A 23,346-nucleotide genomic window follows, 5' to 3' on the forward strand; every position below is an offset into this window, starting at 1 on the left:
CACGCCGAGCAAAGACCACGTGAGGACATGGCAGGAAGGCGGCTGTCCTCAAGCCAGAAAGAGAGGCCCCCCTAGAAACCGGCCCCGCGATGCCTCGAGCCCAGACTTCAGCCTCCAGACCGTGAGGGACTAAATATCTTCTTTAAGCTGCCCGGTCTGTGGTATTTTTTTATGGGGGCCCTGGCAGACTACAATGGAGCATATTTCTTTCCCAATAAAAATAAAGGACAATTTCTTTTAAAAAGAAGCCCTAAGGACATAGCAGTGGCCCAGCACACGGGCCAAGTGGGGCTGGGGCCACGTCACCAGCACGCACGTTTAGCTTGATGTTCGGCACGGGAAGCAGGAGCCGTGGCCGGTCGCCGGTCCGGGGCCGGGGGTACAGCGGCTGCGTGAAGTCCCCCAGCAGCTCCCGGAGCACCTGAGCCACGTGGTGCATCTGCACACGGGGGGCGGGGGGCGCGGAGACCGGCCGCTCCGGCTCCTCGGCCAGCACCTTCTGAAGCTTGCTGTGGAACAGGCAGGAGGGGTCCAGGTTCTGGTACAGGTAGAGCAGGGTGTCCCACGTGACGAACTCCTTCAGCCGCACCCCGTTCTCCAGGAAGAGCTTCACGAATTCGGGCTTGTTGGAGATGAGGGCGGCCGTCATCACGGGGTGCAGCTCTGAAGGCTGAGAGAGAGCACCGTGGGGGGCAGGCCTCGCACACCCTGATGGCCAGGCCGCTGGAGACGGGACTGCCATTGTCTCCACCGGGGGAAGGGCTGGGGTCGGGCAGAGGCCCCCCTCCAGGGCCTGGCCTTGTTCTGGGGGCCAACAAGGCCCTCCACGGGGCAGCCCAGGAGCCCTACCTTCCACTGCCGCTCGTCGGTGAAGATCTCGCTCCGGGCGATGTCCACGCGGTTCCACGCCACCGCTAACTTCAGCTGGTGGTCCCAGTTCTCGTGGCCAAAGTGGTCATGGCTCCGAGAGGCTGCAGGCAAGAGCACTCGTGTCAGGAGGCTTCCGTCTGGGTCTCAGAGCCACTTCCCTGCCATCTGATAATGTCACACAGGGAGGGATTTGTCACCAACCGCGGTGTCTCCGTGTGCCCAGTGGCGGAATCCCCACCACACACACACCTTTGTGAAAAGCACGTTTCCTTTCAGTGCTGGAATCGGAGAATCTCCGGGTTTCGGCCTCACTCTGGCTCGTCCCCGCCCCCACCTCCTGGTCAAGCCCCTTGGCCCCAGCGCTTACAGAAGACACGGGTGTCTGAAAGGCAGGCGTGTTTGCACGAACCCTCGGAAGTCACCACTGCATATGCCGTCAGTTTCCTTTCTCACCTTGACTGCAGAACCACCGCCCCACCCAGGCTCTACAGCGGCTTTCCCAACTGGTTCCTGCTCTCCCTGGCAGGTTTCACACCTTAAAGCATGGGCTGCTATTTGGGGAAGTGAAAAGGGAAGTTGGACCCTCGCCTGACACCACACACAAGACCCAAGCTGAGATGTGCCCCAGACACCTCCACATAAAGGCCCTGCCTGCAGACTTTCCATGGCGAAACACGAGACAAGATCTGCAGCCACAGAGCAGCTAAAGATTTCCTGGGGTGCGAAGGACACGGACCAGACAGGACAAAATGGACAGATGAAACTCCAGTAAAATGTAAGCCTTCTGCTCGTCAAAGACAACTTGAAGGAACTCGGAAGGCGAGCCAGGAACCAAGAGAAAATCTCCCCAGGGCATCTCTCTAACAAAGGATTCCTATCAGAGTATTTCAAGAGCTCCTGCAACTCGAAACTGAGAAGACAAACCACCAAACAAACACGGACAGACGATCCGAAAGGCACGTCCCCCGGATGCTAACTCGCGGCCAACAAGCCCAGGAAGAGACGCGCCGTGTCACGGGCCATCAGAGAGACGCAGATCCAAACCACCCCGAGCTGTCACTTCACACCCACTAGGACGGCTTCGGTTTAAAACGCTGACCCTGCCAAGCGCCGGTGAGGACGCAGAAAAGCTAGAGCCCACGTCCACGGCTGGCAACGAGGGAAGGCGGTGCCATCTTGTTGGAAAACAGTTGGGTGGTTTCTTATAAACGTGCCCGTGCCACAGAGAACCATAATTCCACTCCCGTAGATGTGGACCCGAGAGAAACGGGAACAAACTGCAGCTTTTATCGGAGCCCCACACCGGAGGCGGCCTTCGGGTCCAGAGACAGGCGGGTGGAGAAGCGAGCTAACCCTAACCTTCGCGCAGTGAAATAGCACTCAGCGGTAGAAAGGAACAGAGCTCTGACACACGCCCACGCGGAAGAATCTCAAACGTGCTGCTCTGAGCCGACGCGAGACACAAAAGAACACCGAGTGTATGATTCCATTTCTGTGAGTTTCTAGCACAGGCAAAACCATCTCCAAGGACAGAAAGCAGACAGATGGTTACCCAAGGCACACAGAGGCACGAGGGAGCTCTCGGGGGTGGGGGGAGCTGTCCTGTATCTGGATTGTATCAGTCTGCAGGGTACGCACCCGCTCAAATGCATCCGGCAGTAAACCCAGGACGGGGGACGTCACCTTCTTTAAACCATAACCTCGATAAAGTTGATTTTTAAACGGGGTTGTCATTGGGGTGCCCGGGTGGCTCAGTCGGTTAAGCATCCGACTCTTGGTTTTGGCTCAGGTCATGATCTCGCGGTTCACGAGTTGAAGCCCCATCAGGCTCTGAGCTGACAGCACAGAGCCTGCTTGGGATTCTCTCTCTCTCCTTTTCTCTCTGCCCCTGCTGCTCGCTCCCTCTCTCTCCCTCCCTCTCTGTCTCTCTCTCAAAATAAATAAATAAACCTTTAAAGGGGATTGTTACTCAAAAACCACATACGTATTTCTATTGTTTTCATATATTACACACATAATAAAGAGAGAGCCACTTTCTCCCAGAGGCCCACCGCCTCTCCCCCGAACAACCAATTACACTGTGTTGGCTTCCAGAAATAAATATGCCCTCGTTCTCCCCCAGGACCTGCCCCGCCCCCGGCACACGTGGGAGGCACCGTGACTTTTGGCCGACGGCCACACCTGTGTAACCACCGCCACGAATGAAAAATGAAACATTCCCACAGCCCAGAGGCCCACACGCCCTCCCCGCTCAGCTCCCCCCGCACCCAGGAGAAACCACGATTCACGGCATATCTTCACTTGCTCTTGAACTCAGAGAGCAGGCGCTGGGCTCCATCCTGGCCGTGAGCAGGGGTCCTTCCCCCCACCCCTGGCGCTGTGCAGGGATGCCCCCGCTCAGGGCCCCAGGCCCCTCGTCACCACCTCCCAGACGTGGCAGCCTGGCGTCTCTCTTCCTGCTCCGTGGTCCCTTCACAGAAGAAGGCAAGGAGGGGACAGACGCTCTCACTGCCCCGTCTGTGAACAGGAGGGTCGAGTGCCACGAGCGGACACTGTCGAACCCCTGTGGTCACGGGGATCTTCACAGCGGCTTCCCGGCCTTCGGCGTCCTTGGTGGCGGGGGCCGGCCGCACGGGCCACGGTGGCGTCCCAGCTCCTGCACAGTTGCTCTGAGTCTATTCAACCGGCTCTTCCCGGTTCTTGTGTCTCCCCGGACGGGGGTCTTCAAATGAGAGCCCCGGTCCTGGTTTTAACCGTCTCACTGGCTCCGTGAGGTTTTACGTGCCATCCCGAGTCCTTCTGTCAGGAGGAGGCCACGGAACAAGCCCAGGTTTGCCCCCCTCTCCCGGCAAAGCTTCCTGCCGCCCTGCTCCGCCCGGGCCGCGTCCCTCGGGGGTGAGGAGCCAGCACGACGGCTTCCTGGCGTGGGGACGTCGTCCACAGCGGGAGGGGCAGGGGCACCCGCCGTCCCCCAGAACCGGAGGGAGAGGGGAGCGTGGGGCGGAGGGCAGGCCAGGGGCTGGCCCAGGGGCGGCCGCCGCGGGAGCTTCATCGCCCAGGAGGGGCCGTGGGAGCGCCGGCACACGAGCAAGCACGCAGGTCAACAGCAGGCCTCCCAAGGCCTTCTTCCCTCCCCGACACTGTATGGGCGGCTGCAATGCCCGCGGAGGGACCATTCGGGCGGCTGCACCCGGCCTCCGCTGAGGAAGGCAGTCGGAGAAGGGAGCCCGAACCCCCAGCCCCGGCGCGGGCCCCCACCTGCCTGGCGGGGCCGTGAGCTGGGCCCGGCGTGGCCCACCCCCGGCTGCCCTCTGACCGGTGCCTCTGACTCAGGGGTGGGCCTCTTGGTGCCTCCAAGTGCGGGGCCCCGGGCACCTCCCCTCCGCTTCTCCCTCCGCCCCACCTTGCCCGACCCTCACCTTTCAGCAAGGCCTGCAGGATGGCCACGTCCACGTCCTGCTGGCCATCCTTGCCTTCCCGGAAGATGGTCAGCAGCTGCCGCCTCCGCACAATGTCTTGGATCTGCAACCGACACGGCCCAGGTGAGGTTTGGGGTGACGAGCGGCCCCCCATCTCCTCGAGGGGAGCCGCAGAACCGAGGCCTCGGACACACAGCCGGCGCCCCGGCACGAGGCCACCACCTCGCCTCCCCACGGTGAAGACGAAGACGTGTAAGGACCAAATACACCACGTGTGTGAGAGGTCTGCCAGGAGGAAACACACCCAAGTGTAAGGGCTTCCGCCCGCCACGAGACTGTCTGCAGAACGCCCGACACTGCTGAAGTTGAGACTCCTCCCCCGCTTCCTCACCTTGCCTGCCCGCCCACCCCCAGAGCCCCCAGTCTCTCTTCCAATGTTTGTGGTGATGTTCTAGAAAATCCTTGCAATCTGGTGGCTGGCTAAATAGTGTCAGGCTTAGGAAGGAAGGAGGAAGGAAGGAAGGAAGGAAGGAAGGAAGGAAGGGGGAGGGGAAGGAAGAAAGAAGGAAGGAAGGGAGGGAGGAAGGAAAGAAGGAGGAAGAAAGGGAGGAGGGAGGGAGGGAGAGAGGAGGGAGGGAGGGAGGAAGGAAGGAAGGAAGAGGGAGGGAGGGAGGAAGGAAGGAGGGGGAGGGGAAGGAAGGAGGAAGGAGGGAGGGAGGAAGGAGGGAGGGAGGAAGGAAGGAAGGAAGGAAGAAAGGAAGGAAGGAAGGAAGGAAGAGAGGGAGGGAGGGGGAGGGGAAGGAAGAAAGAAGGAAGGAAGGGAGGGAGGAAGGAAGGAGGAAGAAAGGGAGGAGGGAGGGAGGGAGAGAGGAGGGAGGGAGGGAGGAAGGAAGGAGGGGGAGGGGAGGGAAGGAAGGAAGGAAGGAAGAGGGAGGGAGGGAGGAAGGAAGGAGGGGGAGGGGAAGGAAGGAGGAGGGAGGGAGGGAGGGAGGGAGGGAGGAAGGAAGGAAGGAAGGAAGGAAGGAAGGAAGGAAGGGAGGAAAGAGGGAAAGAAGGAAGTAGGGAGGAAGGAAGGAGGGGGAGGAGGAGGAAGGAGGAAGGAGGAAGGACGGGGGCGTATAATGAAAGGGAAAGGCTAAACGCAATGTGGTAGAGTCTGATTTGCATCCCGGGACAGAGAAAGGACATTAGCAGACCAACGTCAAAAGCAACAGTGCGGAGCTTTGGCTCATCTCTCAGTTCTGACCGCAGCTCTGCAGGATGTGACCCTCGGGACAGGCTGGGTAACGGTTGGCCAGAAGGGCTCTACTACCTTTGCAACTATTCTACAGACCTAAAATTACCCCAGAACCAAAGGGCGAGAGAGAACCAGCAGGACACCTGAAATGAGGGCCACGCCCGGTCCTCACGAGGATGTCCTGACGTCCTGAGGCTCCCTGCTTCCAGGCAGTATAACCAGCCTGCCCCCGGGGACTGGGTCTCCCAAACACCCCGGAGACCGGGGCTGGGGTCCCCTGGAACGCTCACCGGGCCTGCGAATCCTCAGGATGGGCTCACGCCTGCCGACGCCTCCAGCTCGGCAGACACCCTGAGACGCCCTGAGGGGCGCGCAGACACCCCACGGCCCCCAGGAGCCACGCTCAGGCCCCTACCGCCTCACGGTCCCCCTGCCCCCCTGCCTTGCCAGGGCTCAAACACCCCCATTAATCTGCCCGGGCGGCCTGGGGCTCACCAGGCTTGGAGGCTGTGCCCGATCCCGTGGCCGTCACCCGGCAGCCCCCGCGCTGCCTGAAGCTCGCTCTCTACCCCTCTGCCCTGCGCTGGCCTCAACAGCCGCCTCCTGCCCCCCGACCCAGGCAGTCCTCGCTCCCAAACGGCTGTGCTGTCAGCCCCGTCCGTTCCCCAGTCCAGCCTGCAGTTCTGGGGACAGAGGTTCAAGACATGCCCTCCCCCTGGGCGGGACAACATGCTGCCTCAGTTGAGGGCTTTCCGTCCACCCTGGGCCCCCGCCTGGCACAAAGCCCCCCACTCTTCCAAGATCACATCCATGCGTGCTCCAGGCCCGTGGGGTCTCTGTTTCCAGGCCCTGGTCCTGATTCCAGGCTAAGGGCGTCTGGGAGCCAGCAGGTGCCTGTCTGCCTACCTTCTTGGTCCACTCCGCAATCCTGCTCTCAGTGAGGGTCTCAAACACCTCCTGGAAGAACACACTCAGCTTCTGCTGGATCCGGGAGATGGTGATCTCAGATATGGGCAGGCCGGCCACCTGGGCAATGACGTCGGCCACGCGGCCCGAGCCCTCCACCACCACGCAGGGGGTGCCGTTGGTGATGGCGTTATAGATGGTCTGAAACGCAGGGGCCCACGGTGAGCCCCAGGGCCCGAGTGCCCGCCCCGCTCTGACCCCTGAACCACGGGCATCTCAGCGTCAAGGCTACGGGGCTACTGAGAAATGAAGCGAAAACACTGAGTCTGGCAGCCTCCGCTGCTGGGGGCGAAAGGCGCTAATCCTGACACAGGGGCGTCCACCTGACAGACTGGCTCCTTCAGGCCTACTGTTCAGATGGACCGTTGCCACCGGAACGGGAGCCCTACAGCGTTTCGGCCCACGGGTGTGTGGTTGAGGGAGCCATCCCCGGGAGACCGTGCTGCCGGCTTGTGGTTTCGCTCCCTCGTTAAGGCCCAGGGTGAGACCAGGGCCACATGAGGAGACCCCTGGACACCCGGCACGAGGTCAACTTCAGGAAGGGACTCGGACCCCCGCGGGAAGGACACCCTCCACATGAGCAGGCACCGTGCTCTGGGCGTGAGGGAGCGGGACCTCCATGCAGAGAACCCCGTGTGGGGAGGGGACAGGGGACCAGATGCATTCCTGTCCCCCGGGGACTGGGTCTGAAACGGGGGAGCCCTCCTGCCATTCCTAAGCATGAACACACATCTTCTCCAGTCTCATAAATGCAATGTCCTTGCTCCTGCCCCAAACCTGCAGGCTGTAATAGCATCACGTGTCCCTGCGGTCAGCCTTCCTCCATCAAGGAGAATGTGTTAAAACTACCGAGGAACCTGCTTTATGTCCAGCTGCTAGTCCCATGGGGCTGGGGTGCCCGAGGGCCGGCACTTCGAGAACTGTGCAGAGTGGCCACCCTGGGGTCCTGCAAGAAGGTGCCGTGCGGGTCCCCCTGGGGCCCCTCCTACTGGTCAGCCACCCAGGCCCGGAGCCAGTGTCCCCCCACCCCGCGGCAGGGTACCTCCTCGAAGGCTGCCTTCCCACCCACAGTCACCACTCTTTCTCCTTGCCCCTCCCCCTTGCCAACGACCCCGCTGGGGTGCCAGTCACGGGGCTCTGGGCCAGAGCGCCCCCTGCAGCAGGGTTGCACCTCAGATCCCTGCCCCACAGGCCAGTACTCACGTGCAGAGTGCCCGGTCCCCCCTCCAGCACCACACAGACTATGGGGATCTTGATGGCCACTCCTAGGACGAAGCATGAACCCCGAATTAGGGATGCGGGGGCCCAGACCCTCCCCCTGGGGCCCTCTTGCCCACCTCCCGCCAGCTCCAGAGGCATCGATGGAGACGGGCAGTTGGTACTGAGTGGTTTTCAAAGGCTGATGCTCGGCCGTCAGTGGACGATCTGCCTGTTCTACGTAATGAGAGCAAATTCGAGCCCTGAGATGGCTCGTCCACCTTCTACTTCTGTTCCCTTTCTGGGGGTGCAGGCGAAGGCAGGGCTGTCTGCCTCAGAGGCCACCCCGACCAGCCTGCTTTCCTCGGCTTGCCTTTCGTGGAGCCTCAAATCTGCGCACGCCAAGCAGGTGGGCTTTAGGCACCACATACACGGCAGGGGAGCATAGCATCGGGACCTCCATCCTCTGTCCCGTCGCTCAGCCCTCGCCCTGAGCCCCCCATCCATCCGGCAGCCAGGGCACCTACAAAGACTTCAGAAATCTCCCCGGGGCAACAAACATCCCCCCACGTGCCGCTTTGGTGTCTCCGGCCCCGCACCCCCACCTAGGCTCTCTGGGACACAGCAGGGCTCTCACGTGGTCCCCGGGCCGGCAGCCTCAGCCTCACCTGAGCACGGAGAAGAGCAAGTTCTCCCCGCACACCAGGGACTCTGACGTGCAGTGAAGCTTGAACACCGTGGCTCTGAAGGGGCCCGCCCAACCTGGCACAGAGCTAGGACCTGCTGCTATTCCGGTCCCTTCTCCGCCCCTCACATCCTGTGCATTTGCCCTTCCCGTGTCCTGGAACCTGGCCCATCTCACCCACGAGGGAAGACACGTCAGGGCCGAGTTATGCACGTTGCTATTTCCAGACTGAGCCGTGCTTGTGGTGTAGAGTGACTACCGGTGGTCTATGTATGACCTGAGGGACAGCAGACACATGGGGGCTCCCTCACCTCCTCTTTCCTTTGTCTGCTCTGATATGAACTTCTCCAGCCTCGTCCTCAGGGGAATCTCGACCCCGTAGCGGCCGTGGGTCCCGTCGTCCACAAGGATGAAGTGGGAGTGGTTACTGTCCAGGCAGGTCAGGTGCCCTTGGCCTTCCTCGTCCATGACGTACTCGGCAGGAAAGCCGCCCTGGGGACGGCCGGAGAGAGTCAGACACAGACAGACAGAGAGTTCTGCATCTTGAGTGCCAGAAATGGGGGCCTAGTAGGCTGGAAAGTGACCCCCAATGTACGAAGTCCTCATTCCTGGAAGCTGTGAACGTTCCCTCATTTGGAAAAAGAGCCCCTATAGATTTAAGTTAAGGATCGTAACACGGGGAAGATTTATCCTGAAGTATCCGGGTGGGTCCTATATGTCTCCACAGCGACCTTCCGAGAGGGAGGCAGAGGGAGATTTGACCACAACAGGAGGAGAGCCCAGTGACCGTGAAGGCAGAGATCGGGGCAATGTGGCCACGGCCGGGGAAAGCCAGCGGCCACCGGAAGGCAAGGACCGGCTGCCCCCCCGCCAGCCTCCGGAGGAAGCAGGGCCCCGTCGCACCGGGATCCGGGCCAGGCGAGGCCGATCCGGAGCCCTGGCTCCAAAGGGGAGAGAACACATTTCTGCGGCTCTGAGCCACCAGGTGTGCGATCGTCTGTTACAGCGGCCGCAGGAAACCGGAACAGATCTGACAATCAGGAAGTGGAGCGTCGCCGTAAGAAACTCGCACAAATGTGGAGATGGCCTTGGAACCGGGCAACGGGCGGAGACCGGAAGGACGCTGGGGACACGAGGGACAACGTCCGAGGGGCCTCGAACAGACTGCGGTAGGAGCGCAGGTGCAAGGGCACGCCTGGTGACGCCAGACGGGAGTGGGGGGCGGGCAGAGCGAGCTTCGACCGTCTTCGACGTGCCGGCAGAGCGTCCGTAGCTCTGGACACTGAGGGGCCGCCAGCCAAGGCCCAGAAGGAAATGAGGACCGCGGATCAGAAACCGGAGGGAAGGGGGGGCGCCTGGGTGGCTCGGTAATGACTACCAGAACCAGAGCACCGTGGCGCCTGGGCTCAGGGCTCCTGTGAGGGCCGGGTTCACAGGGTTCAGAGGTCAGGCTTTGGGATCAGAACGCGACACTCTCTGGCCGCGCAGAGGCGGCCACGCCCCTGCTTTCTGCTAAGTCGTTTCTGTGTTTCTAAGACCTGTGGTGGCTCTTACGTGGACCCATCCTGTAATCGCAAGGGGGTCCAGCCACGTCAGCCGCTCGGCCTGGCCATCAGGGTCTGTGGTGCGGCTGGGCGTGAGCCCCGGTCTCCTGCACCCCTGTCCAGGCTCCTCCCCTCCGTGCTGCATTTACCCTGGTGTCCAGGCAGCGGCCCGTCCACTGCAACCCAGGGGGCCCTACCCGTCACCCCCTCTGACGCCGCCCACCAGGAGAGGTCGCCGAGCTCACCGAGGGGTGGATCAGGTCTTCACGGTTGTGCACGGTGCCCCACGTGGCCACTCCGACGGTGACGACTTCTCCTTCGTTGTGGCTGCTGCTCAGCGTGAAGTCACGCACCGCCTCGCCCACCTGTTTCATCACACCCGTGTGGGAGCCGCCGGTGATGATCCAGGCCCCTGGGGACAGGACCGGAGCTGTGCACCCTCCACGACACGCCTGATGCCCGCGGCCCCGTGTGCTTCTGACGCCCACTGTCCTTCTTCTGCGGGGCCCGGCTCAGGGGGCTTTCAAACTCGTCATCAGGTGTAAGTCTCGGGACCAGGACCACGGAGGAAGCGGCCACAGCGCGATTCTGCCTTCACGGAGCAGCTCTGGGGGCCGAGGGTTCCCGCCTTGCTCAGGGAGGTGGTGCGGCCGGGAGCGGGGACTGTGGGCCTCTCCCCCCACCCCACCCCCCACCCCCCGCCTGCTGCTGCTTCCCTGTCCTGCACTCGGAACGCACGTGTCTGAATTCTTCTACTCCAAGTCATAAACGTCCCTTCTTCTCCTCAGCTCTCGGGGCCTGAGTGTGGCGGACTGAACCCCTCTCCTGGCCACTTGCCCTGCCACACTGCCCAATGCCATGTGACCTGCAGGGGCCCTGACAGGGCACACACTTCCCAGCCCTGTGTGACCTGACCAGGGGATCTGCTCAGGGCATCGCACGTGGGAAGCACCGTGACCAGGGGACCCGCTTGGGGCATCGCATTTGGGGAGCACCATGACCAGGGGACCCTCTTGGGGCATCGCATGTGGGGAGCATCATGACCAGGGGACCCGCTCTGGGCATCACATGCGGGCAGCACCGTGACCGGGGGACCCGCTCGGGGCATCGCACTCGGGGAGCACCGTGACCGGGTGACCGCTCGGGGCATTGCATTTGGGTAGCACCATGACCAAGGGACCCTCTTGGGGCATCGCATGTGGGGAGCATCATGACCAGGGGACCCGCTCTGGGCATCACATGCGGGCAGCACCGTGACCGGGGGACCCGCTCGGGGCATCGCATGTGGGGAGCATCATGACCAGGGGACCCGCTCTGGGCATCACCTGCGGGCAGCACCGTGACCGGGGGACCCGCTCAGGGTATCGCACTTGGGGAGCACCGTGACCGGGGGACCCGCTTGGGGCATCGCATTTGGGTAGCACCATGACCAAGGGACCCTCTTGGGGCATCGCATTTGGGGAGCACCATGACCAGGGGACCCTCTTGGGGCATCGCATGTGGGGAGCATCATGACCAGGGGACCCGCTCTGGGCATCACATGCGGGCAGCACCGTGACCAGGGGACCCGCTCGGGGCATCGCACTCGGGGAGCACCGTGACCGGGTGACCACTCGGGGCATTGCATTTGGGTAGCACCATGACCAAGGGACCCTCTTGGGGCATCGCATGTGGGGAGCATCATGACCAGGGGACCCGCTCTGGGCATCACATGCGGGCAGCACCGTGACTGGGGGACCCGCTCGGGGCATCGCACTCGGGGAGCACCGTGACCAGGGGACCCGCTTGGGGCATCACATGTGGGGAGCATCGTGACCAGGGGACCCGCTCTGGGCATCACATGTGGGGAGCATCGTGACCAGGGGACCCGCTCTGGGCATCACCTGCAGGCAGCACCGTGACCGGGGGACCCGCTCGGGGCATCGCACTCGGGGAGCACCGTGACCAGGGGACCCGCTTGGGGCATCTCATGTGGGGAGCATCGTGACCAGGGGACCCGCTCTGGGCATCGCATGTGGGGAGCATCGTGACCAGGGGACCCGCTCTGGGCATCACCTGCAGGCAGCACCGTGACCGGGGGACCCGCTCGGGGCATCGCACTCGGGGAGCACCGTGACCGGGGGACCCGCTCGGGGCATCGCACTTGGGGAGCACCGTGACCAGGGGACCCGCTCGGGGCATCGCATTTGGGTAGCACCGTGACCAAGGGACCCTCTTGGGGCATCGCATGGGGGGAGCACCGTGACCGGGGGACCCGCTCGGGGCATCGCACTCGGGGAGCACTGTGACCAGGGGACCCGCTTGGGGCATCGCATGTGGGGAGCATCGTGACCAGGGGACCCGCTCTGGGCATCGCATGTGGGGAGCATCGTGACCAGGGGACCCGCTCTGGGCATCACCTGCGGGCAGCACCGTGACCAGGGGACCCGCTCGGGGCATCGCATTTGGGTAGCACCGTGACCAAGGGACCCTCTTGGGGCATCGCATGGGGGGAGCATCGTGACCGGGGGACCCGCTCGGGGCATCGCACTCGGGGAGCACCGTGACCGGGGGACACGCTCGGGGCATCGCGTGCAGGGAGCACCGTGAACACCAGGTCTGGGAGCCCTGAATCTGCACCAGCCATCTTTGCTGCACCTTGTCTGCCAGGAGAAAGCAGGTCCCCAGTGCGCTCTGCTCCCCCAGCCCGTGTCCGGATGAGAGGAGACACGGGGAAGATGTGCAGCTGCCTCCTCGGAAAAGGGGTGAAGTTCTCTATCGTTCGGGCTGCCTGCTACCGGGGCAGTGCCGGCCACGGCACACCACCCGGTGCCTAGAAACCAGCTGTGCGTGGTGCTGCCGTAAGGAGCCGTCTAAAACGTGTGGCCCTGGCTCTGGGGCTGGGAGGTGACAGCGAGGACTTTGCTATCGAACCCTAAAAAGATAACTGTCAAGACGTGGTAAAACCGTCACCTGCGATTACCTGGGGGGACAGGTGAGCACCTAATGGGCTCACTGCGAAGGTCACGAGTGTGCCTGGGGGATGGTCGGCTGCATTTAACCAAATCCCACGTGCTGCGGAAGCCCCAAGAGACACGGGCCAGTGAGACCCCGACCGAGCCTCTGTTTCAGGGCAAAGACCAAAGGGAGAGCACGGCCCTCACGTGCTGCTAAAACCAGATCCTAAAGCCAGCGTCCTCTGGGTGGGCCAGTCTCATCCGGACCAGAATCCTTGCTCTCCTGCCCTTAACCAACCCGGCGTAGCCGCCTTGGAGGCCACGGGCAGCACGGCTGCTTCTCCGGCGTCACTTTGAGGGAGCACCCGGGGCTGCCTGCGTGGAGCTCGCGCAGCCTGGGGCCTTGTCCTGTGCTCACTGGGGGTGCACCCCGGGGGGGCACGGGACCCCGAGGCAGTCACGTCATGTGTAAAGATGGACACCGTTGTCCCTCCCTCCCAGATGTGAACAGACGGGTTAGGTAACAGGGGTTTGGTTCGTGGAGACCCTCCCTGAAGGCCCCACGGTGAACATGACCCCCTCCAGCCTCCTCTGCCTCCCGCTGTTACCTCGCAGCTAAACGAGGCCTCCTGTGGGGGCAGAGCAGGGAGTCCCTCTCGGGAGCTGGCTGGAGCCCTGTCTGCCCCATGAGCACGCCCAGCGGCAGCCGCCGTGGGCCGGCGAGGCCTGGGGAGTCTGACTGGGCCGGGCACGGCCTGGGTGGCCCCCGAGGACCTCCCTAGTCCCAACAGCCGTGGTGCTGCCTGCTCAGCCCGCCCGTGGCTCCAGCCCCCGAGGGCTACCTGTGGTCTGGGCCACCTTGACCAGGCCTCTTCGGAAGACACTCTTCAGCCTGGGCTTCATGTTGAAGTCCTTGGCCCCGCCTGTCACCGAGATGAGGAGGTTGGGGACGTCCAGGCCCCAATACTGGGTCATCAGGTGGTAGATCACGCTGGGGGGTGTGTCCTGGGAGAGGCGAACGTACTGCAGGGAAGTGACAGGGCGGCAGGGGGGAACCCTGTGTCAGCGGGGGGCCCAGCCCAGCCCTAGAGACGGCAGGGCAGCTGTGGGCACCCTCCCACCAGCCCGCCCGAGAGCCCAGCCAGGTGGGCGGACGCCCCCCACCCTGGGTCTAGATCCGGTGAGCAGAAGCGGCCACGCCTAAGCAGGACACGGATCGAGAGGAAGGGGGAAGGGGCAAAGGCCCAGCGGGACAACAGGCCGCCCTGGGAAGACCAGCCCCATCTTCCAGCCCCCTCCACCCAGCCTGCACTCACGGCGCCCCTCTGACCCCCGCCTCTCTGCTGTGGGACGCACCCGCCCTGCTTTGTGGTGACCGAGAACCCCGAGGGCACCCTTGGGTCTCCCGTGAGCCTCGTGAAGCCCCGCCTGCCCCGTCCCTAGTGCTGGCAAGGCTCGAGGCCTCTCCGGAGGCGCCTCAGGTCACGGAAGGGTGACGCGAGTCACAGCGAGAGCAGCGGAGGGGTGGAGACCAACCTTCCCCACCTTCTGGCCCAGGCCCGTGAAAACAATGTCACCAAAGGCGTCCGTTGGCATCTCCTGGACATGCTTTTTTGGGTCCCAATCCTTGCCCTGCCAAGCGTGGGGCCTGGTAGCCTCCTCCAAGTGCTGCTGGCGTGTGTAGCCGCACTCGCACACCACCTTCCTGCAAAGACACACGGTCACGGTCAGCGGAGGGAAGGAGGTGCCCGTGCCCCCCGCGGGGGGTGTCAGCAGGGGCCCAGCGGAGCGGCAGGACCCCACCCCCCGCTGTGAGGAGGCGCCGTGTCAGTGAAAGCCCAGCGGGGAGCTGAGGCTCCCACCCCTTCCCACCGAACGTCAGCCCGGGGTTAAAAGGGGCTTGGACTCCCATCGCCACGTGGCGGTAATGAGGCAGGGCCCCCCTCCCCCACAGACACGTCATAGGGGACCTGCTAAGCCACAGGATGCAGTCTCATAACATAATACCCCAAAGGTCAAGGTTTCAGACTGAACATCACCATCACACCAGGAGCCAGGAAAATCTCCACAGGAATGAGAAAAGACAGCAGCCACCGATGCCAAGGTGACGCTGTTAGAATCATCTGACAAGGACGTTAAGGCAGCTATCATAAAACTGCTTTACCAAGGAATCACGAACACACTTGGAAAAAAGGAAAATATATAAAGTCTCAGCGAAGAAATGGAAGACATATCAAATGGAAATTTAAAAACTGAAAAAAGTGCACAAACGAAACAAAATCTTTTCAAAACTCAGTGGATGGACTCAGCCACAGAATGAAGGTGGCAGAGGAAAGAATCCATGAACTTGAAAACAGAGCATAGCAATGACCCACCATGAACGCCAGAAACAGACCTAAATGAACAACGATGTGAAGAGCCTCTGAGCCTCAGAGCTGTGAAGGAAGCCGGAGCAGGCAAGTCACAGAGTCCCCAAGGGAAGAGGGAGAGGGGGCGGGGCCGAGGGAAGGGGGGCGGGGCCGGAAACGCGTGTAAAGAAATTGTGACCAGCCGTGATGAGCACCGAGTTAGGTACAGAAGTGGCTGTATTGCACACCTGAAACCAATCTAACACTGTATGCTGATTACACTGGAATTAAAATTGAAACCTTAATAAAAAATTATGGCCCAATGGGAGCCTTCCTAGGAATGTGAGGTTGGGTTATCACTTAAAAACCAATCAACATAGTTTATCATATTAGCAGAATAAGGGAGAAAAGCCGTCTGATCATTTGCTTGGATGCATAGTGTTTTATCAAATTCAACACCCAGTTGTAATAACAACTGTCAGCAAGGCAAGAACAGAGAGGAACTTCCTCAACCTGGTACAAAAGCATCTGTGAAAATCCTACTGCTGACATCATACTCGAGGATAAAATGCTGAACCCTTCATCACTAAGATTGGGAACAAGACGATGCTGTCCACCCTCAGCACTGCTATTCAGCATGGCACTAGAGGTCCTAGCTAATGGGGTGGCGGAAAGAAAGGAGAGGAAAGGGTACAGGGGAAGGGAAGGGAAGGGAAGGGAAGGGAAGGGAAGGGAAGGGAAGGGAAGGGAAGGAAGAGGGAAGGGAAGGGAAAGAAGAGGGAAGGGAAGGAAGAGGGAAGGGAAGGGAAGGGAAGGGAAGGGAAGGGAAGGGAAGGGAAGGGAAGGAAGAGGGAAGGGAAGGGAAGGAAGAGGGAAGGGAAGGGAAGGGAAGGAAGAGGGAAGGGAAGGGAAGGGAAGGGAAGGGAAGGGAAGGGAAGGGAAGGGAAGGAAGAGGGAAGGGAAGGAAGAGGGAAGGGAAGGGAAGGGAAGGAAGAGGGAAGGGAAGGGAAGGGAAGGGAAGGGAAGGGAAGGAAGAGGGAAGGGAAGGAAGAGGGAAGGAAGAGGGAAGGGAAGGGAAGGGAAGGGAAGGGAAGGGAAGAGAAGGAAGAGGGAAGGGAAGGGACGGAAGAGGGAAGGGAAGGGAAGGGAAGGGAAGGGAAGGGAAGGGAAGGGAAGGGAAAAGAAAAGAAGGAAGGAAAGGAAAGAAAAGGCACATATAGAAGAAAAGAAGTAAGACTATCTTTATTCACAGGTGATGGAATTGTGTGTGTAGAAAACCCCAGGGAATCTACAAAAAGGTGTAAGACTGTCAATAACTCTAACAAGTTTGTAGGATACAAGGTCAATAGAAATAAATCAATTTTATGTCTATACAGAAGTAACAAACAGAAAGTGAAATTGGGGCGCCTGGGTGGTTCCGTTGGTTAAGCGTCTGACTTCAGCACAGGTCACGATCTCACAGTTTGTGAGTTCGAGCCCCGCATCAGGCTCTGTGCTGTCAGTTCAGAGCCTGGAGCCAGCTTTGGATTCTGTGTCTCCCTCTCTCTCTGCCCCCACCCTGCTCACGCTCTGTCTCTGTCTTTTGAAAATGAATAAACATTAAAAACAATTAAGGAAAGTGAAATCAAAACAAAACACTACCTATAATAGCAAAGAAAAATTAAAAGTGGCCAAATTTCCCACATTTGGAAAGAAGTCATAAATTCTACGTTCAAGAATCTAGGGAACACCACACAAGGGAGACCCAAAGAGATGTGTGCCAGGATACTAAAGTCAAACTTGCATCAACTGAAGACAAAGAAAAAATCTTGGAAGCCACAAGACAGAAATGACACTTTGCCTACTGGGGCAAAGAAACTCACGTAACAAACAACTTCTCATCAGAAATCAGAAAGAAGTACCAGGAGCGGGGCGCCTGGGGGGGCTCAGTCGGCTGAGGGTCCGACTCTTGGTTTCAGGTCAGGTCATGATCTCACAGTTCGTGGGTTCAAGCCCTGTGTCAGGCTCTGTGCTAACAGCGTGGAGCCTGCTGGGGATTCTCTCTCTCTCTCTCTCTCTCTCTCTCTCTCTGCCCCTCCCCTCATGCTTCACGCGCTCTCTCTCTCTCGCAAAATAAACTAATAAACTTAAAAAAAATTTTTTTTTTCAGGAAGTACAAGGAGGAAGGGGCACAACAGCTTTCAAAAAGCACCAACCCAGAATTGTACACTCAGCAGATGCATGGCTCAGTCAGACGTTCTCGGATGAAAGAAAACGGAGGGAATCTGTCACCCACAGAACTACCCTACGAGGGTGGATAAAGGTCGTTCTCTAAGCAGAAGCGAAGTGATGGACGGTGGAAAGGTTGAACAGCAGAAGGAAGGAAGAATGACAGAACGGGTAAACGGAACTCTGGAAAAATGTTCAAGTCACCTGGAAAGGCAGGAAAAGAAAAACCTTAAAACGGAAAGATGCAATGGCGGACGTAAGTCCTAACATCAAAACTCACCTTAAATATAGTGCCGTAAATACACCAGTTTGAAAAGACACAGGTTTTGCACAGTGGATGAAAAGAGTAAGGCCCGATTATTTATTGTCTACAAAAATCTCGCTTCCAATGACGGAGGCAAGCTGAGAGTGACCGACCACTTGGCAGCAAAGGGGGGAGGACTGCCGATACGCACAACAACCCGGATGGATGGCGAAGGGATCGCGCTGGGTGGAAAGCGACACGGTCACTTCGGTCGGATTCCTTACGTGACGTGCTCGAAGTGGCAAGGTTGCGGGCATGAAGAACAGACTCGTGGCTGCCGGGGGCTCAGGGCGGTGGGGGCAGAGGACGCAGGGGCTGGACCAGGCTCGGAACCCAGGGAGCTGCGACGGCATCTTTGCAACTTCCTAAAATCTATGATGGTTACGGAGTAAAAAGGGTAAGGAGCCCCCGCGTGGTGCAGGCTCAAAGCAGCACGCGACAGACGTGGGCCAGCCCGCCGGGCACCTGGACGACGCTACGGGAGAACCCGCGCCCGGGACTCCCCGCTCTGGGTTCTGCTTTTCCCGCCGCAGCACCTCAGCACCTCCTTCCAACTGTGACCTCCCCTCTCGTGTCCTTCAGGTTCGGGGCCTGAGACCTTTTCACTCCTTTACTGCTATTCACTGGGGCTTCGGGAGAGAGAGGAGATAAGTGTGTTCTCTACACCTCCTTACATTGGAAATTGTGAATTTTTAGGTTCTGACATCTCGTTAGTATCAAGTGACCTGAAGGATGAGAGACAGATGAGACAAGCAAGCAGTCTGAGGCCAGGTGAGCCTGGGGCCAGGTGGCACAGGGAAGGACGCTGGGGGGCAGGTGGCTCGGGCAAGGACGCTGGGGGGCAGGTGGCACAGGGAAGGATGGGGGGCCAGGTGGCACAGGGGAAGGACATGGGGGCCAGGTGGCTTGAGGGAGGACGCTGGGGGGCAGGTGGCTCGGGGGAAGGACATGGGGGCCAGGTGGCTTGAGGGAGGATGCTGGGGGGCAGGTGGCTCGGGGGAAGGACATGGGGGCCAGGTGGCTTGAGGGAGGATGCTGGGGGGCAGGTGGCTCGGGGGAAGGACATGGGGGGCCAGGTGGCTTGAGGGAGGACGCTGGGGGGCAGGTGGCACAGGGAAGGATGGGGGGCCAGGTGGCACAGGGGAAGGACACGGGGGGCCAGGTGGCTTGAGGGAGGATGCTGGGGGGCAGGTGGCTCGGGGGAAGGACATGGGGGGCCAGGTGGCTTGAGGGAGGACGCTGGGGGGCAGGTGGCACAGGGAAGGATGGGGGGCCAGGTGGCACAGGGGAAGGACATGGGGGGCCAGGTGGCTTGAGGGAGGATGCTGGGGGGCAGGTGGCTCGGGGGAGGATGCTGGGAGGCAGGTGGCACAGGGAAGGATGCTGGGGGCCAGGTGGCTTGGGGGAAGGACATGGGGGGCCAGGTGGCTTGAGGGAGGACTCTGGGGGGCAGGTGGCTCGGGGGAGGACGCTGGGAGGCAGGTGGCACAGGGAAGGCTGCTGGGGGCCAGGTGGCTCGGGGGAAGGACATGGGGGGCCAGGTGGCTTGAGGGAGGATGCTGGGGGGCAGGTGGCACAGGGAAGGATGCTGGGGGCCAGGTGGCTCGGGGGAGGATGCTGGGGGACAGGTGGCTCGGGGGAAGGACATGGGGGGCCAGGTGGCTTGAGGGAGGACGCTGGGGGGCAGGTGGCTCAGGGGAGGACGCTGGGAGGCAGGAGGCACAGGGAAGGATGCTGGGGGACGGGTGGCTCGGGGGAAGGACATGGGAGGCCAGGTGGCTTGAGGGAGGACGCTGGGGGGCAGGTGGCACAGGGAAGGATGCTGGGGGCCAGATGGCTCGGGGGAGGATGCTGGGGGACAGGTGGCACAGGGAAGGATGCGGCGGGGGGCAGGTAGCACAGGGGAAGGACGCTGGGGGGCAGGTGGCGCAGGGAAGGCCGCAGGGGGGCAGGTGGCACATGGGAAGGACGCTGGGGGGCAGCACAGGGGAAGGACACTGGGGGGCAGGTGGCGCAGGGAAGGCCGCAGGGGGGCAGGTGGCACATGGGAAGGATGCTGGGGGGCAGGTGGCACAGGGAAGGATGCTGGGGGGCAGGTGGCTCGGAGGAGGACGCTGGGGGCCAGGTGGCACAAGGAAGGATGCAGAGGCCAGGTGGCACAGGGAAGGACGCGGGGCTGCCCCGCTCAGACGCTCTGGCTCTCCATTTCTCCACCGCTACAAGGGGAAAACAGTACATCCCCTGACCCCCAGCCTACAGAATGCCTTGAGGGTCTAAAGAGGTTCTAGAAATAACGTATAAGATTAGTGCCAAACAACTGAGCATGCAGAGCACCCAGGATGGGTTAAGACACCCATGGCCTGCCCTGCACCCAGGTGCTGCTGGGCTCCTCCCCGAGGGCTGTCCCTCCTTCTGTGTGTGGTGACCGCAGGGGCCCCCCAGTGCTCTGAGCACAAGCCCCACCCGTGGAGAGCTCGGAGTGCACCCTCTGACCTCCATCGACCCCTCAGGGAGACTCAGGCGCTTTCAGACCTGCAGGGATGGCAGGGTACACGTTATGTGTTGTGTGACCACCTCGATTTATGGTCAGAGGCAGGGAGGGGGGAGTCACCAGGACGAGGACCCAGCTCTTGTATCTTGGCCCAGCGCTGCCCCCAGGCTTTCTGTTCAGTCTCTAATGGCCTAAGACAGGTCACCTCCTTACCTCGTCTCTGAGCCACCCCCTCTGCTGAGATTAGATCTTAAATCTACGTGGCCGCCCAAGCTCTCCATCTGGGCTGCTCCGTGCAGTCTGGAGAGGCGCCTCGGTCTTACTAAGCATGCACGCCTCGTCCTGAAGACAGCTTCTGAAGCATCCGCTTCGGTCCCTGTGTTTCATGGATGAGGGTTCCAGGGACGAGAAAGAGCCAATATGTCTGTGACAGTACGGGGAAGGTCTGGGGTGGCGGTGGGGGGAAGGGAAACGAGTCAAATCTGGGCAGAGCTGAGCAGGACCCTCAGGACGTGGGACTAATTAGATTATGGGGATGTAGGGAGGTGGGGGGGTTCAGGTCTGGAAGGCGGTGGGGGAGACCCCAACGCCTTTGATGGAAATATGTAAGGTGTATAAATAAATCTGTTCCAAGGCTCCGTTCGTGACGGGGAGGACCTTCCCGCCGTCTCCTCCTGGACCGCACTCTGCTCTCACAAGGGAGCACGCCCTCTCCATCCGCTGGAGGGACCCCTTGGATTGGTGAGATGGGGAACACCCTGTGCAGGACACAGTCCCCGCAGGCCTGGGACCACTGTCTCTGGAGGGGCTGCTCACTAGGCTGGGCTTTCAGAACGGTCTGCATTCCCCAACCCACTCATCCCAGACTGTGCAGAGGACACGATTTGTGCTCAACACCCGCTTTCCCTGGGCATCTGGAATGTGGGGGGTGCTAGGCAGAGGTGCCGACGTCACCAGCCCGGGACTAACCCCGGGCGCTCAGCCCCTAACAGCTTCGCAGGACAGAAGCCCAGCACACAGCTGCATTCTTCCCTGCTGGCATGCCCCTGGGGAGGGAGACGGGGGACAGAGGTCGCAAGCCTGCACACGGGGTCTCGGACCCGCCCGTGTGCTTTCCCTGCTGAGCCTGCTGGGTGTCCCCGCGCTGTGACCGCTGTCCTAGAACACGTACGGCGACCCCAAGGACCCCCAGAAACAAGTCTACACCGCCGTCTCTGACTCGAATCAGAACCCCATCTCTCTGGGGTCTGCCTGCCCCCGGGGAGCACCTTCCTTTGCTTTCCTTCTGGTTCCACGTGGGGAGCACAAGGGGGCCCATGAGCATCAGGGCTGTGGGCATACTGCCCATCTCCACGCCAGGCAGCCGGGATGGCCCCCGCCACCAGGATCCCGGCCTCTCCGCACACCCCGCTCTTGCCACGTGGGGTCCCAAATCTTTGAGAAGGAAAACAGGAGACAAGGAGAATGCCCTGTTCTTCCAGGAGGGAGCACCAGAAAACAATCTGCGGGCCACTGGTGCTTCCAGACAAAGACCCAGGAACCGGCCGCCCCCAGGACGTCCAACACGCCTGGTGAGTTCCCAGGCAGCAGATGACCAGAAGCGTCCACTCGGATGCACCTCGCCAAGCCCCCCACCCTCCTGTGCTTCCTGCCGTCCCTGGGCCTGGAGCCCTCCCCGGGACCTCCGGGCACCTGCTTCACCTCTCCAGCTATAAACCCCATCCCCGGCTTCCATCAGGCTCTGAAACATAATTTAGGAAACTGCTTTAGGTCGTAAGACACGGCTAATCAGGAAACCGGTACTTCATTCTAGTTGCTGTTAACCAATCACACGGTAAAAAAATATCTCTGGGTGCCCCCATCTTTCACACGGTACCCTACAAGAAAACGTCTCTGGGTGCCCCCACCTTTCCGGCCATCACTGGGTCCCGTGCTTCCCAACCCTCGATGTAACATCTGAGCGACAGCCCCCTGTAGCAGCCCCTTGCGTCAAACCTGATGCTAGTAAACGTGCTCCTGGAAATTTCCAGAACCAAAGGCATCCTGAGCGGTATTTCTTCAAAGCAGGAAAGAGGCACTGAAGGAGTAGGAAGCCCCGTTTCAGCCTCAAATCCCAGCTGAGTCCCCCGGCCCTCGCTGACCCTTGTCAGCATCCTCCACTGGGTCTTAGCTCAGAGGAAAGAAGGGGCCCCGGGTCGGGTGGGTGGCGGCTCCGGGCCCCGCGAGCCGGAGACCAGACTGCCGCGTAAGCCTTCGGAACGACTTTGAAGCCAGCGAGTCCTGCACGGGGCGTCCGGGTGGCACTCATTCCCTCGGAGGCTATTTTCATAAGCTTCCTGTAAACTAACAAAGACTGGAAACCTCGACGCAAAACGCTCTCTGTACGTCATCAGAGCGAGCAGCGTGGCTGGGAAGCTCCGATGACGTGCCGAGTGCGTTGGCACTCCCTGCCAAGCTGCCAGCTGGAACATGCTGGCAACCCTCTCTGGGTCAAGGGTCTGCTCCCAGGACGGAGAAATGAGGACGCGGCCCTGACGCGGAGCCACGCCGGAGGCGTGAACCCCAGCCCCTCAGTGACGACGCCGGGCAGATCGCAGGGCCCCGGGAACGGCCTCGTCGGCGGTGATCCCTCCTGCCCGAGCCGCGGCCTAATCTCTCTCCCTTCCCCACGCGGGCTCCTCCCCCCAGGTCATTCGACACGCGGGGGCTGGATGCTATTCGTCCACCGTGGGATGCGGAAGAGGGATTCTGCCGCCACGAAGCCACACGATCTCGGGGCGCGAGGGACTGGTAAAAAGACAGGTAGATGGAGCGTGGTGGGGAGAGAGGTTACTTCCCCGTGTGGTCAGGGAGGGCCACACAGCAGAGCCGGCATCCGCCACAAGAGCTCACTAGGCGACAAGGAAGGCGGAGGTGAAAGAGCGTGGCCGGTCGGTCGGTGGTAACACACGACTCGGGCGAGGCTGGGGGGGAGGCGCTGACACAAATCATACTCCTCAAGGAACGCCGAGGACGTGCCACACCTCCCAGGAGGTTCCTCCAAAGCTGCCCGCAGCGCCCCCAAGCTCCCGGGCGGCCCTGCTGGGGAGCCAGCGGCCCAGGAGGGAAACGTCCAGCCGTGTGGAGGCGTAGAGGCCACCG

The 23,346-nt window shown here is 61.1% G+C and overlaps 1 protein-coding gene across 9 annotated transcripts in view; it reads right to left on the minus strand.

Annotated features, from left to right (window-relative positions):
* Positions 1-23,346, minus strand: part of TRPM2 (transient receptor potential cation channel subfamily M member 2) — a 58,378-nt gene that overhangs the window by 26,991 nt on the left and 8,041 nt on the right. For 8 of the 9 annotated variants that reach the window (XM_042903262.1, XM_042903259.1, XM_042903260.1 and 5 more), the window contains exons 4-12: positions 14,391-14,559; positions 13,697-13,877; positions 10,164-10,330; positions 8,686-8,866; positions 7,696-7,757; positions 6,433-6,633; positions 4,290-4,392; positions 850-971; positions 317-670 (exon numbers count right to left, since the gene is read on the minus strand). In XM_042903262.1, the coding sequence (XP_042759196.1) occupies positions 317-670; positions 850-971; positions 4,290-4,392; positions 6,433-6,633; positions 7,696-7,757; positions 8,686-8,866; positions 10,164-10,330; positions 13,697-13,877; positions 14,391-14,559 (1,540 nt within the window). Of the gene's footprint in view, positions 1-316; positions 671-849; positions 972-4,289; positions 4,393-6,432; positions 6,634-7,695; positions 7,758-8,685; positions 8,867-10,163; positions 10,331-13,696; positions 13,878-14,390; positions 14,560-14,893; positions 15,218-23,346 lie in introns of those variants that run through there. The other variant, XM_042903264.1, reaches the window with a different exon arrangement.

This window comes from Panthera leo, chromosome C2 (genome assembly GCF_018350215.1).
Source record: "Panthera leo isolate Ple1 chromosome C2, P.leo_Ple1_pat1.1, whole genome shotgun sequence".
Classification (NCBI taxonomy): domain Eukaryota; kingdom Metazoa; phylum Chordata; class Mammalia; order Carnivora; family Felidae; genus Panthera; species Panthera leo.